The 20,431-nt window shown below is 50.9% G+C and overlaps 5 protein-coding genes across 5 annotated transcripts; 2 read left to right on the top strand and 3 right to left on the bottom strand.

Moving 5' to 3' along the window:
- Positions 1-321: 321 nt before the first annotated feature.
- Positions 322-2,653, bottom strand: CI109_104322 (uncharacterized protein; the record flags this gene model as incomplete). The annotated part of the gene is made up of 5 exons (XM_032005431.1): positions 322-543; positions 674-887; positions 1,002-2,158; positions 2,213-2,356; positions 2,411-2,653. 5 exons carry the CDS (start codon positions 2,651-2,653, stop codon positions 322-324), a joined length of 1,980 nt encoding a protein of 659 aa, XP_031860392.1.
- Positions 2,654-2,973: 320 nt separating this feature from the next.
- Positions 2,974-5,966, top strand: CI109_104321 (uncharacterized protein; the record flags this gene model as incomplete). The annotated part of the gene is made up of 6 exons (XM_032005432.1): positions 2,974-3,104; positions 3,178-3,272; positions 3,357-3,603; positions 3,664-3,799; positions 3,863-5,790; positions 5,855-5,966. 6 exons carry the CDS (start codon positions 2,974-2,976, stop codon positions 5,964-5,966), a joined length of 2,649 nt encoding a protein of 882 aa, XP_031860393.1.
- A 613-nt stretch (positions 5,967-6,579) lies between these two features.
- Positions 6,580-14,483, top strand: CI109_104320 (uncharacterized protein; the record flags this gene model as incomplete). The annotated part of the gene is made up of 9 exons (XM_032005433.2): positions 6,580-6,623; positions 6,677-8,292; positions 8,346-9,781; positions 9,838-10,003; positions 10,060-10,223; positions 10,275-11,863; positions 11,914-13,826; positions 13,880-14,295; positions 14,361-14,483. 9 exons carry the CDS (start codon positions 6,580-6,582, stop codon positions 14,481-14,483), a joined length of 7,467 nt encoding a protein of 2,488 aa, XP_031860394.2.
- A 388-nt stretch (positions 14,484-14,871) lies between these two features.
- Positions 14,872-17,221, bottom strand: CI109_104319 (uncharacterized protein; the record flags this gene model as incomplete). Its single annotated transcript, XM_032005434.1, has 11 exons — positions 14,872-15,117; positions 15,200-15,287; positions 15,352-15,567; positions 15,633-15,752; positions 15,821-15,903; positions 15,971-16,395; positions 16,476-16,613; positions 16,664-16,745; positions 16,804-16,868; positions 16,926-17,013; positions 17,087-17,221. The coding sequence occupies 11 exons, from the start codon at positions 17,219-17,221 to the stop codon at positions 14,872-14,874; spliced, it is 1,686 nt and encodes a 561-aa protein (XP_031860395.1).
- A 1,181-nt stretch (positions 17,222-18,402) lies between these two features.
- Positions 18,403-19,650, bottom strand: CI109_104318 (uncharacterized protein; the record flags this gene model as incomplete). Its single annotated transcript, XM_032005435.1, has 1 exon — positions 18,403-19,650. One exon carries the CDS (start codon positions 19,648-19,650, stop codon positions 18,403-18,405), a length of 1,248 nt encoding a protein of 415 aa, XP_031860396.1.
- Positions 19,651-20,431: the final 781 nt, after the last annotated feature.

The raw sequence follows: 20,431 nt of genomic DNA, 5'->3' as shown, positions 1-20,431 counted from the left end.
GCGTTACACCACTCGTCATTTGGCTAGGATGGGGATGGTTAGTCTATAAGATACTGCGACTAAGGGGGAAGGCAATGCGGCGTCGGTGCGGGGGTGGGCAGGCGAAAGAGGCTCAGTCAAAAGTACCGGTAAGAGGAGGTACAACGAGGGATGCTAAGATCAAAGCGTTGTAAATGGCATTATGTACCAGCGTATCAGCTCCGGCATATCGATATAATCATAATATTGTAACGTCCTTGTACAAATTTCAGATTAGATCGTTATTCAGACTCAGATTCCCAAAAGCTCAAATACAACGAACAATAACGTACTAGCCTCTTCTTATCTCCCCACAGGACCCGACACGCTCCTCCCTCCCCTCGTAGACTGGATCAGTCTCCCGCCCTCAGGTTGTCGCCTCACCACCCTCGTCCGTGTCGATCCACCAAGGTTCGGATCTAGACCGTACGTGGATCCAATGGACTTGTAAGAGTCGATCTCGGATTCAAGAGTTTGGATCTTGCTGTTGGCGGTGTTCAGCATATGTCGCGTTGCAGCGAGTTCCTGTGAGACCGACCCAAGGCGCTTCATCAGTGATCCCGACGCCTTCATTATTTTACTTAGCATGGATTGGAGGAAGAACTGAGTTTCGTCTGCCGGTTCCCGGTGGAACAAAGCGAACCACCCCACTCACCTGTTTCACCGCTGCCATCTCTCTTCTAACCCCTTCTACATAACTAATCTTCTGCCCTTCATTCCCGTGTCCCATCAACTCTGCATTTTGCATCCCTAGCCGTTCAGCTTCGTCGATCGCAGCTGCTTCCCGAGAAAGTACGATAGCTTGTTGTTCGTAAAGGTCGTTGTACAGGGCTTCGTATTTGGCCGCAGAGAGATACGCTTCTCTCAGTCTGTCAGGGGGTTCTCATCAGCAGCTGCTCTTTTGCCACTAACGGGAAAGGAGACAACGTAATCATATGCTTGGGAGGGTTCTTAGAGAGGCGCGGATGGACCACCGCACTCACTGCTGTATCTCCTCGTCCAGCGCATCTTCTGCCATCTTGCCCCTCGTCACAAGATCATTAGCTCTTTTCAATGCCTCCCGTTCCCTCTGTGCCTTCCCCTCCACGGCTTTCAACTCTTTCTTCAGCTCGGCGATATCTCTCGCTCGGTCTTCCTCGTTGAGTATACTCTTCCCTAGGGCTTGTCGCAGATCTGCGATCGCTCCGCCACACGGTGCATGGGCATCTTCGAACGCAGCGAAACGCGACTGCAATTCAGCATGAGAACGTTGGGATGCGGTCAAGGTTGACTGGACGGAAGCCAGGTTGTCGACAATCTTTGTGTGAGCGGTCAAGAGGTCGGAGTGTTCGGTTTGGAGAGCGGAAAGCTGTTGACGATAGAATTTTGAGATGAGATCGGCATGAACGATCGTGTGCTTCAACACAGCTTTGTGGTCGAAAGCCTGTTCCAGGGGCTTAACAGCGTCCATCGACGGGCGAGACGCCATAAAGGTAGAAATCTCATCAACGAGTCGTCGTCTGTCTTCCCGGACATCCTCAATATTCCGTTCCATCATCCTGCTAGTCCGGTCGATCGATCGTATCTTTTCTTTCAAGTTCTTGATCTCTTCCTTCTTGCACAACACCTTTGACTCTAGTACCTCCGCTCTCGTCTTCCATTCCCTCGCTGCATCGTTGGCTACGAGATGCCGTTCTTGTAAATCCGTGTACTTTTGCTTGCTGACAGTATTGCGATACAGCACAGCATAAGTTATGGTGACCTTCTCCATCGTCTCCTGTAGACGTTTGTTCCCCTCGATGGTCGTTTCCAGCTCCTCCCTCGATATCTTGGCTTCTGTTTCATTCTCCTCAACGAGAGAAGATAAACGTTTCACCTCCCTTTCGAGTTTGTGTTTCTCCGCCGTGTACTTTATCTTCTCATTTTCAAGATCTCTAATGACATGTCGACTACTTCCAGCTGCAGCCGCGTCGTGCGTCCTACTATGGCGAAGGGACTCGAGCTCTCGTTTGAGGTTATTGTTCTCTGTCTCGGCGAGAAGGTTGGCCCTTCTCAGGTCACTGATGGTCGATGTATCCTTTGTATGTGCAGATTCGACGTTGGCGAGCTGTTCTTGAAGCTGTGAGGTCTCGCTTCGAAGTTCGTTGACTTGAGCTTCGTACTGTTACCTCTCCGTCAGTTCGTAATCAAAAGAGTCGGAAATGTGCATCTTTACCTTAGCTTTTGTTGCCGAGTGTCTCTTAACAAGTTCACCAAGCTTCTGTTCGACTCCGTCGTCAGCTTCGTGCTTCGATCGAGATTCCGACAATGTTCTGATTGTCTCATCCCGTCTTGCCAGCTTCGCCTTTGCTCTTTCCAGCTATAAAGGTTTGGTCAGCTCGCCATAGTCGAGGATGGAGACCAACTAGCTCACATCTCGTTTCAGCTCTTCCGTTTCGTTCCTGGTAGATCTCACGTCCCTCTCCCGTGCTTCCGCCATGCCATCAGCCTTGGCGGTCTTCCTACTTGGCTCAGAGGCGTCATCCAGCGCGGGTTTCAGCTTGTGCCCAGCATGGTGTTTACTACTAGGTTTGATGGGATGGGGGTATTTGTGTTCGCGTGAGAATATGTTGGCAGCAGTTGAAGAGCCCAATGGCGGGCGTTCGAGTGTTGTCATCGTGTGTGCTGTGACGAGGTGAATGTATGTCAAGCTTACGAGTCGAAGAGAAATGTGTGATGTTGCATGTTTGTTGACATAAACGACTTGTGAGGAGAAAGGTTAGTCGCGTGGGGTGAATAGATGATCGTGGGAAAGTTGATAGGAAACCATCAAAATACTTCCGTCTGTTTCAAGATATTTTCAACGATCAACCTGGATTTGTGAACATCATCACTTGATTGACCACTCATTCGCTTTTCGATCCGTGTTGTTCTTTCAGGCTTCTCTCAGAACGATTAGTCGAGTGTAGAAGAGATACCGCAACATACCACAGCAAGATGAAAGCCAACTTTCTCTTCCAAAACCTGTGTGGTACAGTGTACAGACAAGGAAATGTCATCTTTACCCCGGATGGCAACTCTGTCTTAAGTCCCGTAGGGAACAGAGTATCAGTCTTTGATCTGGTCAAGTGAGTATTTCATATATTCTCTCAAAGCCAGTTACGAGCCGTCGCTGATCGATGCTCTTCTGTCATCCCTCAGCAACAAATCTCGCACATTACCATTCGAGAATAGGAAGAACATTGCTTGTATTGCTCTCTCACCAGACGGAAACGTTCTGATCTCAATAGACGAAGGTATGTCTCTACCCTGTCTCCAGCTAGGACACCTCGTACCAGAAGAAACTTGTACTTCATTCTGATGATTCTGAAACTCTACAGACGGCCGAGCTATCCTCGTTCACTTCCGAAAAGGAACAGTCCTCCACCACATCTCCTTCAAATCCAAAGTCTCCCATGTCGCATTCTCCCCCGATGGCAAATATATCGCTGTCACGCACAGCCACAAGATACAAGTTTGGAACACACCCAGTCACTTGGTCAGAGAATTCGCACCGTTTGTGTTGCATAGGGAATATACAGGGCATCATGATGAAGTGGTTAGCATCTGTTGGTCCAAGAGTTCGAGGTGAGTTGGTTCTTTCACATCTGGGTATTTGGAAGAGCAAAACTGATAAGGATGGTGAAGATACTTTGTGACTACTTCGAGAGATATGACTGCAAGATTGTACACCCTCAACCCATTAGAAGGGTTCAAGCCGAAGCAGTTTGCGGGTCATCGGGACGTCGTTTTGGGAGCGTTTTTCTCCGACGACGAGAAGACGGTGAGTTGGAGCGAAGCGTCTTTGACGTACAGGCTTACAACTGATGATTCCGTGTTACCACAGATCTACACTGTGTCCCGTGATGGTGCTGTGTTCGCTTGGTCCGCCAAGAGAGGTGTCGCTGCCGATGACTCCGACGAAGAGATGGACATTCTCGACGCCCCAACAACATCTGCATCTGGTGCCAATCTCGCGCTTGAACATACAGTCGCTTACACTCGATGGGGTATCTCCAACCGACATTTCTTCAACCAACCGGGTACAAAGGTTGTCTGCGCTACTTTCCACCCGAAAACATCCCTCCTCATCGTCGGCTTCTCCACCGGTGTGTTCGGATTGTGGGAAATGCCCGACTTTACACCGGTACACACCCTTTCCATTTCGAACGAGAAGATTTCGTCAGTCGCAGTCTCAGCCTCGGGAGAATGGCTTGCCTTCGGCGCAGCCAAGCTTGGTCAGTTGCTGGTATGGGAATGGCAAAGCGAGAGTTACGTTCTCAAGCAGCAAGGACATTACTACGACATGAACACTCTCGGCTTCAGTCCTGATGGCCAGAATATAGCGACAGGAGGAGAAGATGGAAAAGTGAAATTGTGGAACGCTGCGAGCGGTTTCTGTTTCGTCACTTTCCCGGAACACACTGCATCAATATCTACTGTGGAATTCGCCAAACAGGGACAAATACTGTTCTCAGCATCGTTAGATGGTACCGTCCGAGCTTACGACCTGATCCGATATCGAAATTTCAGAACTTTCACATCCCCTACACCGGTCCAGTTCTGCTCGCTCGCTGTGGACCCTTCGGGCGATGTCGTCTGTGCTGGCTCCCAAGACTCGTTCGAGATCTATATGTGGTCGGTGCAAACCGGCAAATTGCTCGATATCTTATCCGGTCACACGGCGCCTGTGTCTGGCCTCGCGTTCTCACCTTCGGGCGATCAGCTTGCATCGTCATCTTGGGATCGATCCGTCAGGTTATGGTCGATCTTCGGTCGTTCAAGAGCGTCAGAGCCGATCACCCTTTCAGCAGAAGCCACAGCACTGGCCTTCCGACCCGATGGAAAAGAGCTTTGCGTGGCAACATTGGATGGTCAATTAACCTTCATCGACGTCGCCGAGGGCGTGATTAAGAGCGTGATCGAGGGTCGAAGGGACATCTCAGGAGGACGAAAAGTTGACGACCGACTGACGGCTGCAAACAACGCTGCGTCCAAGTATTTCAACAGCGTAGCGTACACTGCCGATGGAGCTTGTGTACTCGCAGGAGGAAGTAGCAAATACGTGGTCATTTACGACAGGGCAGAAGGTGTTATGGTGAAGAAGTTCCAGATCAGCGAGAACTTGAGTCTGGACGGGACTTTGGAGATGCTAGACAACAGGAAGATGACCGAAGCCGGACCTATCGATTCTATTGACACCACGGGTGACAACTCGGATGTCGAAGACAGATTAGACAAGACGCTGCCAGGTGCGGCGAAGGGTGATTTATCGAAGAGACGATATCGCCGAGAGGCCAAGACCAATTGTGTGAGATTCTCAGCAACCGGCCGAAGCTGGGCGGCAGCGAGCACGGAAGGTCTATTGATTTACTCCCTTGACGAGAGTACAACTTTTGATCCCTTCGACCTCTCGCTTGACCTTACACCTGAGTCGGTCATCTCAACGATGGAGAGCGGAGACCATCTTATCGCTTTGATCATGGCTCTTCGACTGTCCGAGAAACCACTCATTCAAAGAGTATACGAGTCTGTTCCACCTTCATCCATCCGATTGGTGGCGAGACAATTGCCTGGGGTGTACCTGTCGCAATTCATGAAGTTTGTGAGCGATCACATAGAGAACAGCCCCCACGTAGAATTCGACCTGTTGTGGGTCTCCGCGCTCTTGACAAGTCACGGACGATGGGTTAGGGAGCACAAGGGTGAGCTAGCGGGCACGTTGAGAGGACTGGTGAGAGGCTTGATGGGTTTGGAAAGCAGCGTCGCAAAGTTGTGAGTTGGACCGTTGGACTGTTGGTCAGTGTTCGTGCATGCTAATCCTCCATCATTGTCATAGGTGTGACGAAAATACTTTTGCGTTAGATTACATTTTGTCACAGGCTGGGAGAGGAGAAGCGGTCAATGGACATGAGCAAGGGACCAATGGACACATGGAGATTGAGGCGTAGTAGTCTCCTGTAACTCAAACGCATGTAACGTATAATGAACGTGTTCTAGTTAAGAGGACGAGCAGGTCGATCTTACACGGTGTATGCATGGAAATGAGGTAGAGGGGGGAACTTTTGTATAAATAAGTAATAATACGCCACAGTGCCTCTTATTACGTGGTCAGTCACCCCTCAATGGAACATGGACCCTAATCTCACCGCTGGATGCCGCTGCTCTCCCTCCTCTCCCTCCTCCTCCTGCTTGCAACTCGTCGCCGATCACTCGCTCTCATCCATCCATCTTTTCCTTCCTATGGTGAGGTGAACCCTATCTCATCAATCCTACTGTAACCGCGCTGTTCGCCATTATTGCATGATTGTACTCTTTTCCACTTCTTTTTGTTGTATCAGTTTCAATACAAACAATAACTATCAACCAACAGCAACGGCTCACGTCGCAACGGTACAACGCAGTAGTGCACCGCGACTGGTTAACCGAACTGGGCCAAACACGACAACAAGAGGCTTTTCTGCATCGACAGAGGCGACATCACATCATCTCGACAAGCTCCTAGCTGTACAACGTGGGTGTCTTTGACCAGTCAAGTCGTCCTCGCGTCTATCGTTGGGACTTATGGTGTTAGGGAGAGAAAGACACACAGATCATCATACCAAGACGTGAGCTCGTTCGGCCGCCCATCAACCTCAAATCGTAGGGTGCTCACAAACAGAATAATAGTGATGCCCATCTTTCGACGACAAACATTGTCTCATCCGTCTCCTATTGCCGGAGCTCCAAACGAACAGGCTACGCGACCCCAGCTGCCTGTCTCACCTCCTAGTTCGAATTCCGCTGTCGCTCCTTGGGAGGAGGAATCCGCAACCCCCTCCAACTTCTCTACGTTGTCCGAGCAACGTAATCTCCATCAGCAGAATAACGGCACTTCTTCCGGTTCTGCACCATCTTTAGCGTCTTCCGACAAACTCGGTCCCACTAGTCTGTCCAGCCCTCCGACCACATCGAGAACCCTCGCGCCTCTCGGTGGTGTCATACACAGCGTCGCGCCTACTGTCATGGAACCTGGATCCATCACACCATTCGCGAGCGAGGCTTTACGGAAAACATCAACGTCTGCAGACAACAGAAGGACGTCTGGCGGCGGCGGTGAATCCTCTACCACCTCCCCTTCGAAATCTACCCGTTCACCATCTCAGAAGAGTGTGCGCAAATTCTCATCGCCCCCTACCTCACCGCGACAAATGGCTAGTCCTACTCTAATTGGAGGAGAGAGGAAGAAATACGTGCCGCGGACGAGGAACGGTTCGAGTTCGGCGAGGATGGAATCATCCGAGGAGGCTGCAAAGAGAAGAGCGCAGATCAGAGCAATGGAAAAGGAAAAGGGAAAAGAGGAACCGGAGCCAGAAGACGAAGACTCGGATATAGACTTTGATCAAGAGCTACAACCGATCGCCCCGAACAGAGACCAAAGGAGAAGGGTGTCTCCGTTGGCCAAACGATTGGGAGAAGAACCGCCTTTCATGTTGCCTCATCCATCTCGGAACGATAACACGTCACAGACGTATCCAGGCGTCGTGATCGGCTCTTTCGCTGGTGGAGGTGATCCCACTGAAGCTCTTGGTTTTGGGAGTGGTATGGCATGGGACGGCCCGATGGAAGATATTCTCGATCCATCCGCACCCAGAGCGGAAGGAAAGAAACCTAGAGGAAGTGCAGGTGGACAAGCGGAGGCGAACATCGCTCCTTGGCTGATGGACGATGAGCCGCAAAGAAAATCTCCGGTACAACCTTCTACGCCGACGCCGCCCGGGTTGGAAGACGGGCCACCTGGTCGAGGAGCAGCTGCAACATTGAGAGAGAAAGATGCACAGAGGAAGAGCTCGATGCAAGTCCTCAATCATTTCGCCAGTGTTCCTTCCTTGCCGAAGATTCGAAGACAAGGAACAGTGGATCCGATCGCCGAGGCAGCGACAAACCCTCGTACAGGTTCACAGATCTCCGTCGTCAACATAGGTGTTCCAACAGGATCCTCCTCTTCTGCTGGCAGTATCCGCGACGGCAGTCGGCAGTCAAGAAACGGATCGGGCGATAGTTTACAGACTCTATCAGCGAGTCAACAACGGCCTCCAAAGGGATCGCCTTCAGCCGATAGTCATCAACCTCTTCCAGCCCAAGGACTGGCGAAGCAGAACAGCATCGGTCCAAGGGTAGGGCGATTTGGGAGTACGGCAAGTCAGATTAGTGGAGTAGGAAGTTCAGGCAGTGAGAGGAAGAAGGGTTTCCTAGGCGGTTTGCTCAAAAGGAAGACCGGTGCAAGCGTGTCTCTGAGTAGGTTCCCGTCGTTCTCTGTTTTTCGTGAAACCACTGATTTGGCCATGCAGATCCGCTGGTGAACGATTTTGGTGCTACCGAGCCCAATCGTGGCTCCGCGTCCGGCTCCGCTAGCTCCAGAATCTCGAGCTCTGCGTCGATGGGATCACTTAATCCAAGGTCGCCAACTTCTGCTCAAACCCCCACGGACCGCATCGCGTCCGACTCCTTCGGCCGAGCGTTCCGTCATGGATCTCAATATGTCTCGGAAGGTGCGATCTCGCCGTTGCAAGAGATCAGTGAGACGCCGTTCCACCTCGATATGAACTTGGACGATATGGAGGGTATCGTCGATCCGAGCAAAGCGAACGTTCAGCCGCCAGGACCAGGCCCCACCCTGCCGAACCGCTCAGATACAGGCGAGACAGTCAGTTCCGGTCCATCAGAATCGACGACTGGCTCGATGTTTCTACAAGACGCTTTGCAGCACACGAGCAGCTACGCAACTTCTATCAGCGCAGGTGGTTCCAACGGCTCCACAGGATCAGGGCCGAACAGTCCAGGTCAACAACAGGCTGGTCGAGCGGTCATCTCTCAGGCTGAAAGACAATCTGGGAACCCCTTTGTTCGATCGAATCCCTTCCAGACATCTGGTGGATCAGCAGGTTCTCTGGATATCAAGCCGTACACTCCCCCTTCCCCCCATTCTCTCTTGCCGAAACATCATTTACCGTCGACGACAATGCCGAGGCGGCCATCACATCTTCGCAATGTCAAGACAGGCTCGACTGACTCGGACAACAGCGAGGGTCTAGATGGTGGTTCCCTGCAGCCCATCGCACCCGCTTGGGCATCGAATGTCAACCCTAGTCAGACCACAATGTTCAACGACCCCTTCAGTGCTTCTTCGAAGGTACGGTCACAGGGACCCGACACGGACGCGCGTTTCCCGTCACGAGCAGGTGCGCCGACACTCTCTAAGACAGGGAGCGAGGAGGCGAGTGACACTCGATCATCAGCTGGAACGGGTACCGGCCCAATGGGTACTGTTTCTGGTAGCATCTCGGATCCAGTCCCAGGTATGGCTTCTGGTAGCAATGCTGGCTCTCTTGCACCTCCTTCGGCTTGGGCCGCGCCAGAATCGTGGGGTGTGGAAGGTGACGAAGATGATCCAGAAGAGACTGACACAAGCGAGGAGGACGATCAAGATTGGGTCGCTGAAGACGATAAAAGCGGTGTATCGAAAGGTGGTCCTTTTCCCAAGAGTCCAACATCCACGCCGATCGATGCTTCTCCTTCTGGTCAAAGGAAAGCTCCGCCCCCATTCGGTTTCAAATCTGCTTCGAACGGAGTGCCGAAATCTGCGAGAGGATCCAGTGGTACTCGACCGGGTACTGCTAATACTCGGAGAGGCAAAACATCCAACGGGAGACCATCCACTTCTAATAGACCTGGCACTGGAGGTCGACCGGGTACTAGCGGGAGTGCACACACCACGGCGGTGCCGGTGAGTCTCTTCATACACACTTCCCCTGCCGGTGCTGACATACCTAACGCGTTTAGCAATGGATGCGGATCTATCGCGCCGATGGATCATATTCCTTGTTGAACGTGCCGATACATACTACCACTGCCGAGGTCATCAACATCCTCTCAGGAGCGAATGAGGCGCCTGCGGGGAAGAAAATTATGACGAGTATGAAGTTGTATCTGCGAGAGAGAGGACAAGGTGCGCCCGGTCCTCCATAGATAGGCAATTAGCCATGCTAAAGCATCACGGTGCAGATCGAATGTTGTTGCCTTCAGAAAAGCCAGCTGCGATCCAACATCGACGTTTACTTCAGGCTGGATATACGGACGCGGAGCATATCGAAGATCTAGGCAAGGACGACCTAGCAATCCTGTGTAGATTTATCTATCAGACACCGGTTCTGCCCATCATGGATCCTGTGAGTGACCAGTGAGATCGCTCCGAATTTTGGCTAACGACTCTTTTTCAGGAGGAGGAGAGTTCCTACGACTCCTTCGAATTCATCGATGTCGGTGGTCGAGATCTGCAAACTATCCCTATTTTCCTACATCTCCACGCGCACAACATTATCATCCTCAACGTATCTCGAAACCCGATGACGGATATCCCTCTCGACTTCATACAGGCGTGTACGACGCTCAAGGAGCTTCGAATGCAGAACATGGCGTTGAAACGCGTGCCGATGAGCATTCGCGCTAGCAAGAGTCTCGCACGACTCGATGTCTCCTGTAATCGAATTGCCGATCTCGAATCCGTACCGCTACATGAAGTCGAAACCCTCGTTTCCCTCAAGGTGCAAAACAACAAGTTGATCTCCATTCCAAGTTACTTTGCCCAGATGAAAGCGCTCAAATACCTCAACATCTCCAATAACAAATTCGAGACTTTCCCGACAGTCGTTTGTGAGATGTCAAACTTGGTCGATCTGGACGTTTCGTTCAACAACATCACGGAGCTTCCGTCAGAAATGTCGGATTTGAAGTCGCTGGAGAAACTTGCCTTGTTCAGTAATGAGCTCAAACAGTTCCCAGACTCCTTCAGTACCTTGGCCAATCTCAAGCAGTTGGACGTCCGTCGAAACAAGATCACCGATTTGACCGTGGTGTACGCGTTACCCAGCTTGCAGGATCTCCAAGCGGACTACAATAATATCGTCACTCTCGATGCGCAAATCGGAGGGAATGTGCGACAGTTCAGTGTGCCTCACAATTCCGTTACGCGGTTCACACTCGCTCCGCTACCAAACATGGCTATGGTCACGTATCTCCTCACCAATCTCGATTTGTCACACGGAAAAATCTCGACGCTAGCCGACGAGGCCTTCAGCGGACTCGTCAATCTCGTACATCTCAATCTCAACTTCAACAATTTCACCAGACTCCCGCCTACCCTAGAACGACTAACCAATCTGGAGACCTTTTCGTGTACCGACAACATGTTGAACTCCATTCCGAAAGGATTCGGCAAATTACAAAAGCTTCGAGAGATCAACCTTCATAACAACAACTTGAAAGGTCTGTCCGAGGATCTGTGGTTGTGTGCCTCGCTCGAGATATTCAACGCGAGCTCCAACTTACTCGAAGGGTTTGAGCCTCCCCCTGAAGATGCCCTTGAGACGATCTCCTCCGAACCTCAACGGAAATCGTCCACCAGTTCCATCGCAAGCTTCGGCGAATCGTACAGTGTTCCTGCTGGTAATAGCACGAAGAAGCTGTATCTGGGTGACAACCGTTTGACGGAGGACATCTTCCATTACGTCGCGATGATGCCGGATATCCGAGTCCTCAATCTGAGTTTCAACGAAATCTACGAGATTCCGCCCTATACCATCGGCAAATGCGACAAGCTCGAAGCCTTGTACCTCAGTGGTAACAAGCTGACGAGCTTGCCCTCGGAAGATCTGGAGAAGCTAGTCAACCTCAAGACGTTGCATCTCAACGGGAACAAACTGCAAACACTGCCGTCAGAATTGGGAGCAATCAAGACGCTTCAACATCTAGACGTTGGAAGCAATGTGTTGAAGTACAACATCGCCAATTGGCCGTATGACTGGAACTGGTAAGTGGGAAAGCTGTCGAATAGAACTCGGCTGATATCTGCATATGCAGGAACTGGAATACCGCTTTGCGATACCTCAATCTTTCGGGTAACAAGCGACTCGAGATCAAACCCACTTCGGCGCAAGATATGTCACACGCCTCAAGTTTCCGCAAGGAGCTCTCCGATTTCACAGCTCTTACGCAATTACGAGTCCTTGGTCTGATGGATGTCACACTGCGTATCCCATCTCTACCCGACGAGAGTGACGAGAAACGAGTGAGGACTTCATTCTCGGATATCAACAAGATGGCATATGGTATCTCCGATATGTTGGGTTCCCTTGATCACCTCGCCATGTTCGACATGGTCGTACCCAACTTCCGAGGAAAAGATAACGAATGTCTTTTCGGCATGTTCGGTCGATCAGCAGCTGTTATGCAAGCTGGAAAGATCCCAAAGCACTTGCAAGGCATCTTCGCCGAGACTTTGGCGAGCCATCTGGACAAACTTCAACCGGGAGAAGACGCTGGTCAAGCGCTTCGAAGGACGTTCTTGTGGACGAACAGGAAGACCTTTGAGCACTTTGTGACGAACACTAATCGAACGAAGGAGCGTAAGGGCTCGGCAACCAGCTTCGACAGCATTGACGACATGTTCCGAAATTGGGCTCCGAGCATCGGTTCGGTCTTCCGTACAGGAGCATCCGGAGCGGTCGTCTATCTTGTCGACAAGACTCTGCACGTCGGTAATGTCGGCGACACCCTCGTTGTACTGTCAAGAAAGGGAGAGGCAGAGCTGCTCTCGAAGAAGCACGATCCGACTGATAGAGAAGAGACGGCCCGGATCCGAAAGGCGGAAGCTTGGGTGTCCACCAAGGGATTTGTCAACGATGACAAAGATATCGATATCTCTCGGGCATTCGGTTACTGGCATGAATGTCTCGCGGTCAATGCCGATCCAGAGATCCGAACGCGACCTCTTCAAGAATCGGACGAATTCGTCATCATCGGAAACCAGGCTTTGTGGAAGTGCTGTTCGTACCAGACTGCGGTGGACATCGCTCGAACCGAGAGGGATGATCCGATGATGGCTGCGCAGAAGTTGAGAGACTTTGCGATCTGTTATGGAGCAGAGGGAAGCGTCATGGTCATGGTCGTGAACATTTCTGATCTGTTCGTCGGACGAGGTGGGCAACGACCGAGAGCCGGCCCTGGTTCCGGTCAACCAGCTACCGCCGATACTGCAGTGGATGGCGAAGGATACTACGGAGCGACTGCGAAACGAATGCCGGTTAGAAGGCGATACGAGGAGGTCGGAGATCGAACACTCAACCGACTTCAGCAAGAGATCGAGCCCCCCATTGGTCAAGTCGCGATTGTTTTCACGGACATTGTTAATTCGACGCATCTTTGGGAGACCAATCCTGGAATGCCGACTGCAATCAAGATGCACCATTCGTTCATGCGACGGCAGTTACGTCTGGATGGTGGATACGAGGTGAAGACCGAAGGAGACTCGTTCATGGTCTCTTTCCAATCCGTCACAGCTGCATTGCTTTGGTGTTTCAACTGTCAAATCGGACTACTGACTCAAGAATGGCCCCGAGAATTACTCGAAGCTCACGACGGGAAAGTCGTCTATGACTCGAATGGAACGATCGTCGCGCGAGGTCTTCGAGTGCGAATGGGTGTCCATTGGGGTGCACCAGAATGCGAGCGCGATCCTATCACTCGACGTATGGACTACTACGGACCGATGGTAAATCGAGCGGCGAGAATCAACGCAAGTGCAGACGGAGGACAATTGATGGCGAGTCAAGATGTCATCAATGAGATTGCGGCGGTGAGAGAGTATCTTGAGACGAGCGATGAAGATGCTGTGAATGAGTTGCAAGGGGATATGAAGAGGGAGATCAATGAGCTAAGACGGATTGGTCTGTTCGTCAAGGATATGGGAGAGAGAAAGCTGAAGGGTCTAGAAGGTGAGTGTGGCGATACGTCTCAGTCCTTAGAATCTTCGCTGATTCATGTTTAGTCCCCGAGAAACTGCACTTGTTGTATCCCAAGACACTCTCTGGACGAGCTGAGATATCCAACGATCTCCGTGCCGAAGTCGAAGTCAATGACGCTCGTAAACTCGCCGAAGAAGAGAGGGTCATCGATATCGAAAAGGTTCGACAATTGGCCAATATCACCCTGAGACTGGAAGCGATCTGTTCGATGAAACCGGACAACGTCACTTCCATGGGCACGGGCAGTCCTCCGACATCTCCGACTTCGGCTCACTCGTTCCAGAAAGAAGTGTCGAGTGCGGTCGTTCGAGGGAAGACGAAGCTGGGGACTCCACCGATACATCTTGGTCCGACTATCAGACAGGATATGAGCGATGAAGAGTTGACGGTGATCATCGAGAGTTTGACAGGCAGAGTGGAGAACGCAATGTCCACTCTGGTGAGTGACTTACTGTCTCGTCCTGCTAGGAGGATGCAAGCGCTGACAATCGGTCCGTTATGCAGTATATCAAACATCTTGGAGGGTTTGGATCGGTTCTTGCAGCGTTGGAACAAGCGACAAAGATCGATCAGAAGTTGTTGGTCCACGCTATGGCCCTCATGAACGGCGCTTTTGGAGGGCAGTAGTGCCAGGGTTGGATGGGGTGGTGAACGGAAAAGAGGCGAAAGTGAAGGCAGTTGTTCGTACTCTTGTATCGTTTGTTTTGTTTTCATTTATGGGTCTACAGGGATTTTTATATTGAGTTTGGGAATCGGAAAAACACACGAGGCATGATCATCATCCTGTAGTAGCGTAGCAACTCATATATTCTGCATGTTCGTTGGTGATGTGAGCATTATGATCATCCGCCGAGGTTTCCAACTGTGGTGATGCCACGAGCGAGACCTGCAGACATATCCGTTCGTTGCATTTAGCGAGGGGCCTACAATTCCGACACGCCTACTGTATGTACTACTATTAACTCGACAATCGGACAACTACTGTACTTTACCGATACCAGAATCACATACACGCCTACGCTTCTAGAACAGTAACTCCCGTCCTAGCATCGCCATGCTTATCCTTCTCTCCATAAGAGGCTTCGCCGCCGACATAAGATCCTTGCGGACTGGTCTTCTCTCCCAGAGCGATCTGATCGATTCGAAGTTCGCCGAACGATTCGTCTACTTCTTCGAAATGTCGGTTCATACCCGGTGGAGGGGAAATGAGACATGCGAGATAGTAGATGAGTCCAGAGATACCAGTACCGGTGATCCATGACTGCGAGTGAGCAAAGCGAGCGAGCCGTAAAGTCAGCGTATTGTTCTGTCAGAGTGACGGGCCATGTCAGGGAGTAACTTACCAGATAGTAGATTCGTTGAGCGCCCACGGAGACTGCGATGGTAGGTTTGAGCGTGTTGATGAAACCGGGTGCATTGACAGCGAAGCCACTAGCAATGTCCGACGGGAAGTCAGCTTGTCATCCAACTGTTATCCGCTCCAAGAGGGACTCACCAAAGATAGGCGAGATAAGCTCTCCAGTTGATACCCGCGGTATAGTAATACCACCCTTCCTTGTCTGCAGAATACAAATCATTGATCCTCATGTGTCCTCGTCGGACCAACCAGTAATCTGTGATCATAGGGCCTGCGATGCATGAGAGCAAAACGCCGTACGCTCCCAGGTAGTTGCCGAAAGTCGCGGACGATTTGTACAATGTCCATGGGCACCTATACGTGTACGGTACATAGTATCGTCAGCACGAGTTTCTAATCGTGTGGGTGATCACACTCACATGCAAAGACCAACTACGGCGGCAACGTAGCCACCTCGTCGGATGGACAGGTAACGAGGCATCAGGGCGGTCAGATCACAGCCTGCAGAAACAGAGTTGGCAGCGACGTTGAGCATGAGTCTGCAGGCGAATGAAAATCCGTTAGCGCTGACAACCTACTGCAGAGTAATTAAGGAGGGATAGCTCACTGGACGTAGATGAAACCTGCACTGATGAAGACCAGACCGGCTCGAGTGGCAGACGATCCATCGTCAAGCATGGTGTCCATGATCTGTGACGGAGCGAGATGACTTGATCAGCACTGACTGCTCGTAAAATAGCACAGGGCGCGGGCTCACCTTGACGACATCCCAGATTTGTACACCGAACTGTGGCACACTAGCCGAAGCAATCATGATTCCCAAGAACGAAGTGACACTAAACCCAATTGGCATCGCGATGATCTGTGGCCATACAGCCGCGCTGGGTGTCTTGGCCCTTGAAGCGAAATCAGGCGCGTTGGTAATCAACGTGAACATGTTATTGAAACAACTCGAGATGGAGATGATCATCTGCCAACCGAGTTTTGATCCATGCAAAGTGGCAGGTTGGGAGAAGACGGGACCTATACCCCCAGCTCGGGTGATGGACCATCCGAACAATGTGAATCCGACGATAGGACCAACGACCGCTTTGGCCATGAAGAGCCAACGGAGTTTGTGGATGGGTACCCAGATAGTAGGGAGGGAGAGAAGCCAGTAGATGAAGAATGCGACGACGTATGCTGATTGGGATAAGACACCAAGAATGATCAGTACAAGACTGGGATGTTATGTTGACGAGCTGGTGTTTCGCCTCACTCACCTGTGGTGGTCTCGCTACTCGCCGGCATAGAGTTGTGGATTCTCGCGAAACTCGGCCAGATCGCTCGAAGTAGGACATAAACACATTCACCACCCAACCAAGCTTGGACACCCCACCAAATACATGCCATACCAGCACCTATCATAGTGATCAGCGGTATACTCGATAAGATACACGTTGCGACTTACGGTTGAATACTGGCCAGAGGGAACCGAAGAGACCAAAGGTGGTTCGACAAACAGCAGGGAAGACAATACCGTGGATCGCACCCTGCAAGCAATAGGGTTAGACACCGCATGGTAGTAGATTCTGGGCAGTGCATACTCACAGGCCGGGCATTGAGGACAAGCAATGGTCCGACGAGACCGTACCCAATTATGACGCAGATGAAGGCTTACTTGGGTGTCAGCACGACGTGCAAACCTGCGTAAAGGAAGGTCGACTACTCACCCTGCCACCAGTTCAGACCTGCACTGATCATAGACGAGGCAATTGTGAACGTGTTCAAGTTGAAACTGTCCGCGATCCAGAACCCGACCTGCACATGACAATCAACCGGAAAAGGTCAACTCTACTCTCTACTTCACAACAGCTTTACAGAGTAGACGTACAAAGTTCCAAGCGTCCCATGTCTTCTTCTCCTCTGTGACGGGGAGCAAGTCCTCTGTCGCGAGGAACATCTCCTTGTGAGACAGGCCGTCGACATGGTTACTTTCAAGCTTTTTGAGTACTTGACGTGCTCGCATGGTGTATTAATTCAATGTGCTGTGCTTTCTCGTTGTATGTGTAATTCCAGCAAGACAAGCGATTATGGTCAGACGACCAATCTTAAGAGTCCTCGATCCGATACATGTATATATATATGTGGGGTAAGTCACCCAACGATCCATTACACGTCTAGTCGCAGTGCGACTATCTCCGCAGATCTCTTATCATACTCTCGAACCGAACAAGAGACCCCTACCAGCTACTAGCCAAGCAAAGTTGACTATCTCAAACCAATGATGATAGAGTATGTCACACCTCTTAGGGGGATACCGTACGTCTCGTGAGAAAAAGGACGGCAATCTGAGCTAGTAAAGTCAAGGAGGCGAAGGGATGAGGTAACCCCGCTCTCCACACTTTGGAGGATTACAAGCAGGCTCGCTTGTAGATAACGAAAGGAATACGAAGAACCAATCGTATCACGAAGATAAGCACATTAGGACATGTGAGATGCGAGATGCGAGATGTGACGTGATGTGCATGCGCACTTTCACAAAATAGAATAGAAGTATCGTCCAGCCTTAAGGTCTATTGGTTGTTGCTTTCTTATCTCTCTCTCTCTCCACATTTCGAACTCCGTTCCTGAACTACTTTCATTCTCCGTTCTCCGTTCTCCGTTCCCTTTCTCCGAGTCAGACGGACAGACGGAGCATCACAGAAGGACTTTGTCGTTCTCCCTTTTCGGCGGAGACGTAGACAAGTGTGCCGTGACTCGAACTTTCCTTTGGAAGTGTAACGTTCGTCTCTGAACCCCCGCTGAAGGTCGAGGAGATCCCTATGCAGACGACCATCTTGATTGGGCGGCAAGATAAGAAGCCTGGGAATTGAAGAATGTCAATTTACGTAACGATACGACTTCACCCGCTTGGTGGTCCTACTCTTGAATTGTAGATTGGAAGTCTATACGGGAAATCTTCTGCTTTGATCATTAACATCAGTGAGATGGAAAGATGGACACCAGCATCGAATGTGATCACGACTAAGTGCCATTTTGAGGGTCTGCTTTTTCCACCGTTAAGTAGAGACAAGTAGCAATATGTAATAGCGTTCAACCCAACGAATCTCAGACCCACACCAGCATCTGTCAGATACGTGCAGCACTTCTGTCTATGCCAGAGTAGTATGCATGATGGTGTAATCGTATGCTCCGGAGCAGATAGCACTATGCTTTGATCCTCTCGCTTCCTTCTCCCTGTTCCTCCGCCAACGCCTCGACATCCCCAGCCAAACCTTGTAATTCAGCGACGGCTTTCTCCCAAACCTCCTCTCTAGCCTCTTCGATCCTCTGTCTCTTCGCGCTCATTGGATATCCATATCTGACAGCCTTGGGGACTTTTCCAAAGACCGGTGCGCCGTCCTCAACCCCTCTTTGCTCGACGTAGACAGAGTTGATGAATTCGTCTTCCTCCAAAGACCATTTCGCACGGACGAGGTTGATACCGACCAAATCGGAAGATGTCAAACCGTTCTCTGAGAGATAAGCTCGAAGATCAAAGTTCTCTCTTGAGCAGATGGATGAGGAGGCGGAAGAGTCAGATTGACGGAAAAGGAGATAGATGTATCGGTTTGCTGGGGTGCCTTGTTCCGGAGCAGGAGGTTCCCATTTCAGAACCTCTTTGCCGAGACCGGAGTCGAAGAGACTCGTTGAACCGGAAGCGACCGAGAGAGGGATATCGGTCTTGAGGTAGTGTACTCGTTGAGCGAACGAATGGGTTTCGTGCTTAGGAGCATCGGGATCGATCACCAGTAATGTGTGGAGAGCTTCAGGGTTCGCTGAAGACGTAGTGGGGAGAGATGGGTGATGGAACAATTGAGAGGTGAGTGTAGGTGGAGCGGAAAGCGACGAAGGTTGTTGGAAACTTCCTGGTTCGATCGTGCTTTTGCCAACGGACAACGCAAGAGGTGCTGTAGGAGGGACGTCCGGCAAGATATCTGGGACGACGTTCATCTGCAAGACTCTCTGCATGAGCAGATCCAGTCCACCTTCCTTCTTCCACTTCTCTTCGGCGAGCCATCGGTTGATCGTCTTCCCCATATCAACCTTTCCACCAGTCTCTTTGAACTCTCTCCTGATCGCGGGATCATTGGCATAGGCCTCCACCTCGAGCTTGCTTATTCGACGCAAGAGCGTTGGGTCGGGATTCGAAAGGTCCAGCTGAGATCGGAGTTTGTCAAGCTTTGATAAAGTTTGTGATTGATGATTGGAGAGGAAGGAAAGGGCGGCATCGTATGCTGGGGAAGACCCCGCTGGAAGGGCAGGTTGCCATGACGATGAAGATGAAGTGGAGGATGAAGGAGCAGGAGACGAAGTCGACGAGGAAGCAGCTCGAGCAAGAGGAGTGACGGTCAGTTGACGTCGTGGCTTTCCAGCTCGAGCCAGTAGTCTGGAGGCGATTGTACGAGGGGCCATTGTGTCTGTCGGGTGTTTTGATACGTATCACAAGATCAATTTAAGCAAAAGACAGAATAGCCAGAAAGTCAGAGAGATGAACGAAGCAAAGCCAGTTGGTAGCCTTCCGACGTGCCAAAGTCAAAACGCCGCCAACTTTTTAGCATATCACCGAGGGGGGGGAGAGGGAATCTGCTTCCGTCATGGGCTAAGGTATTGGTAACTTAAGTGAGCCCACCTTTTATCCGACCAGATTTACCTTTGCGGTATCTTCCATTCCCGTGAATTTTAGTTGCATTAGATGAACCCTGAGTCCCTTGTCTCCACTAACTCATTACCACTCGCAACATGGCTGGCTAGCGCTATAATCGGATTCGTCGCAGCAACCTGTAGGTGGGATGGAATGGAATGATCCTATTCTAGTCTAGTGCTAGAGGTGGCAAAGTAGCATGTTGTATGTTGGGTGTGGAAGTTGGTTGCGCTCCCATAAATCGTTCAAGTCAATTGACATTTAATCCCTTCGAGTCCTTCTCAGTCTCCCCTTGCTATAACGCGATACGACGCACATACACAGACACAGGTTACTTCCCCCTCTTCTCCCTTGTGCCTTTGACCGGAGATTTTACTTCTCCCTTCGTAACTTGTCTTCCTTGGCCCGAGACAACATCAGTCCCATCACGTACACTACTAGAAATAAATCCTTAGTCTTCCCTTTGCCTTTTGGCTTCACCCACAAATTCAATTGTTGCTTGCAACACGGGGCTTAGATCGGCACCACAATTAGAAACCCCTTTACGCGTAG

The sequence above is a fragment of the Kwoniella shandongensis genome, chromosome 7 (genome assembly GCF_008629635.2).
Source record: "Kwoniella shandongensis chromosome 7, complete sequence".
NCBI classification, from domain to species: Eukaryota; Fungi; Basidiomycota; class Tremellomycetes; order Tremellales; family Cryptococcaceae; genus Kwoniella; species Kwoniella shandongensis.
This window is presented reverse-complemented; position numbering and strand designations above follow the sequence as displayed.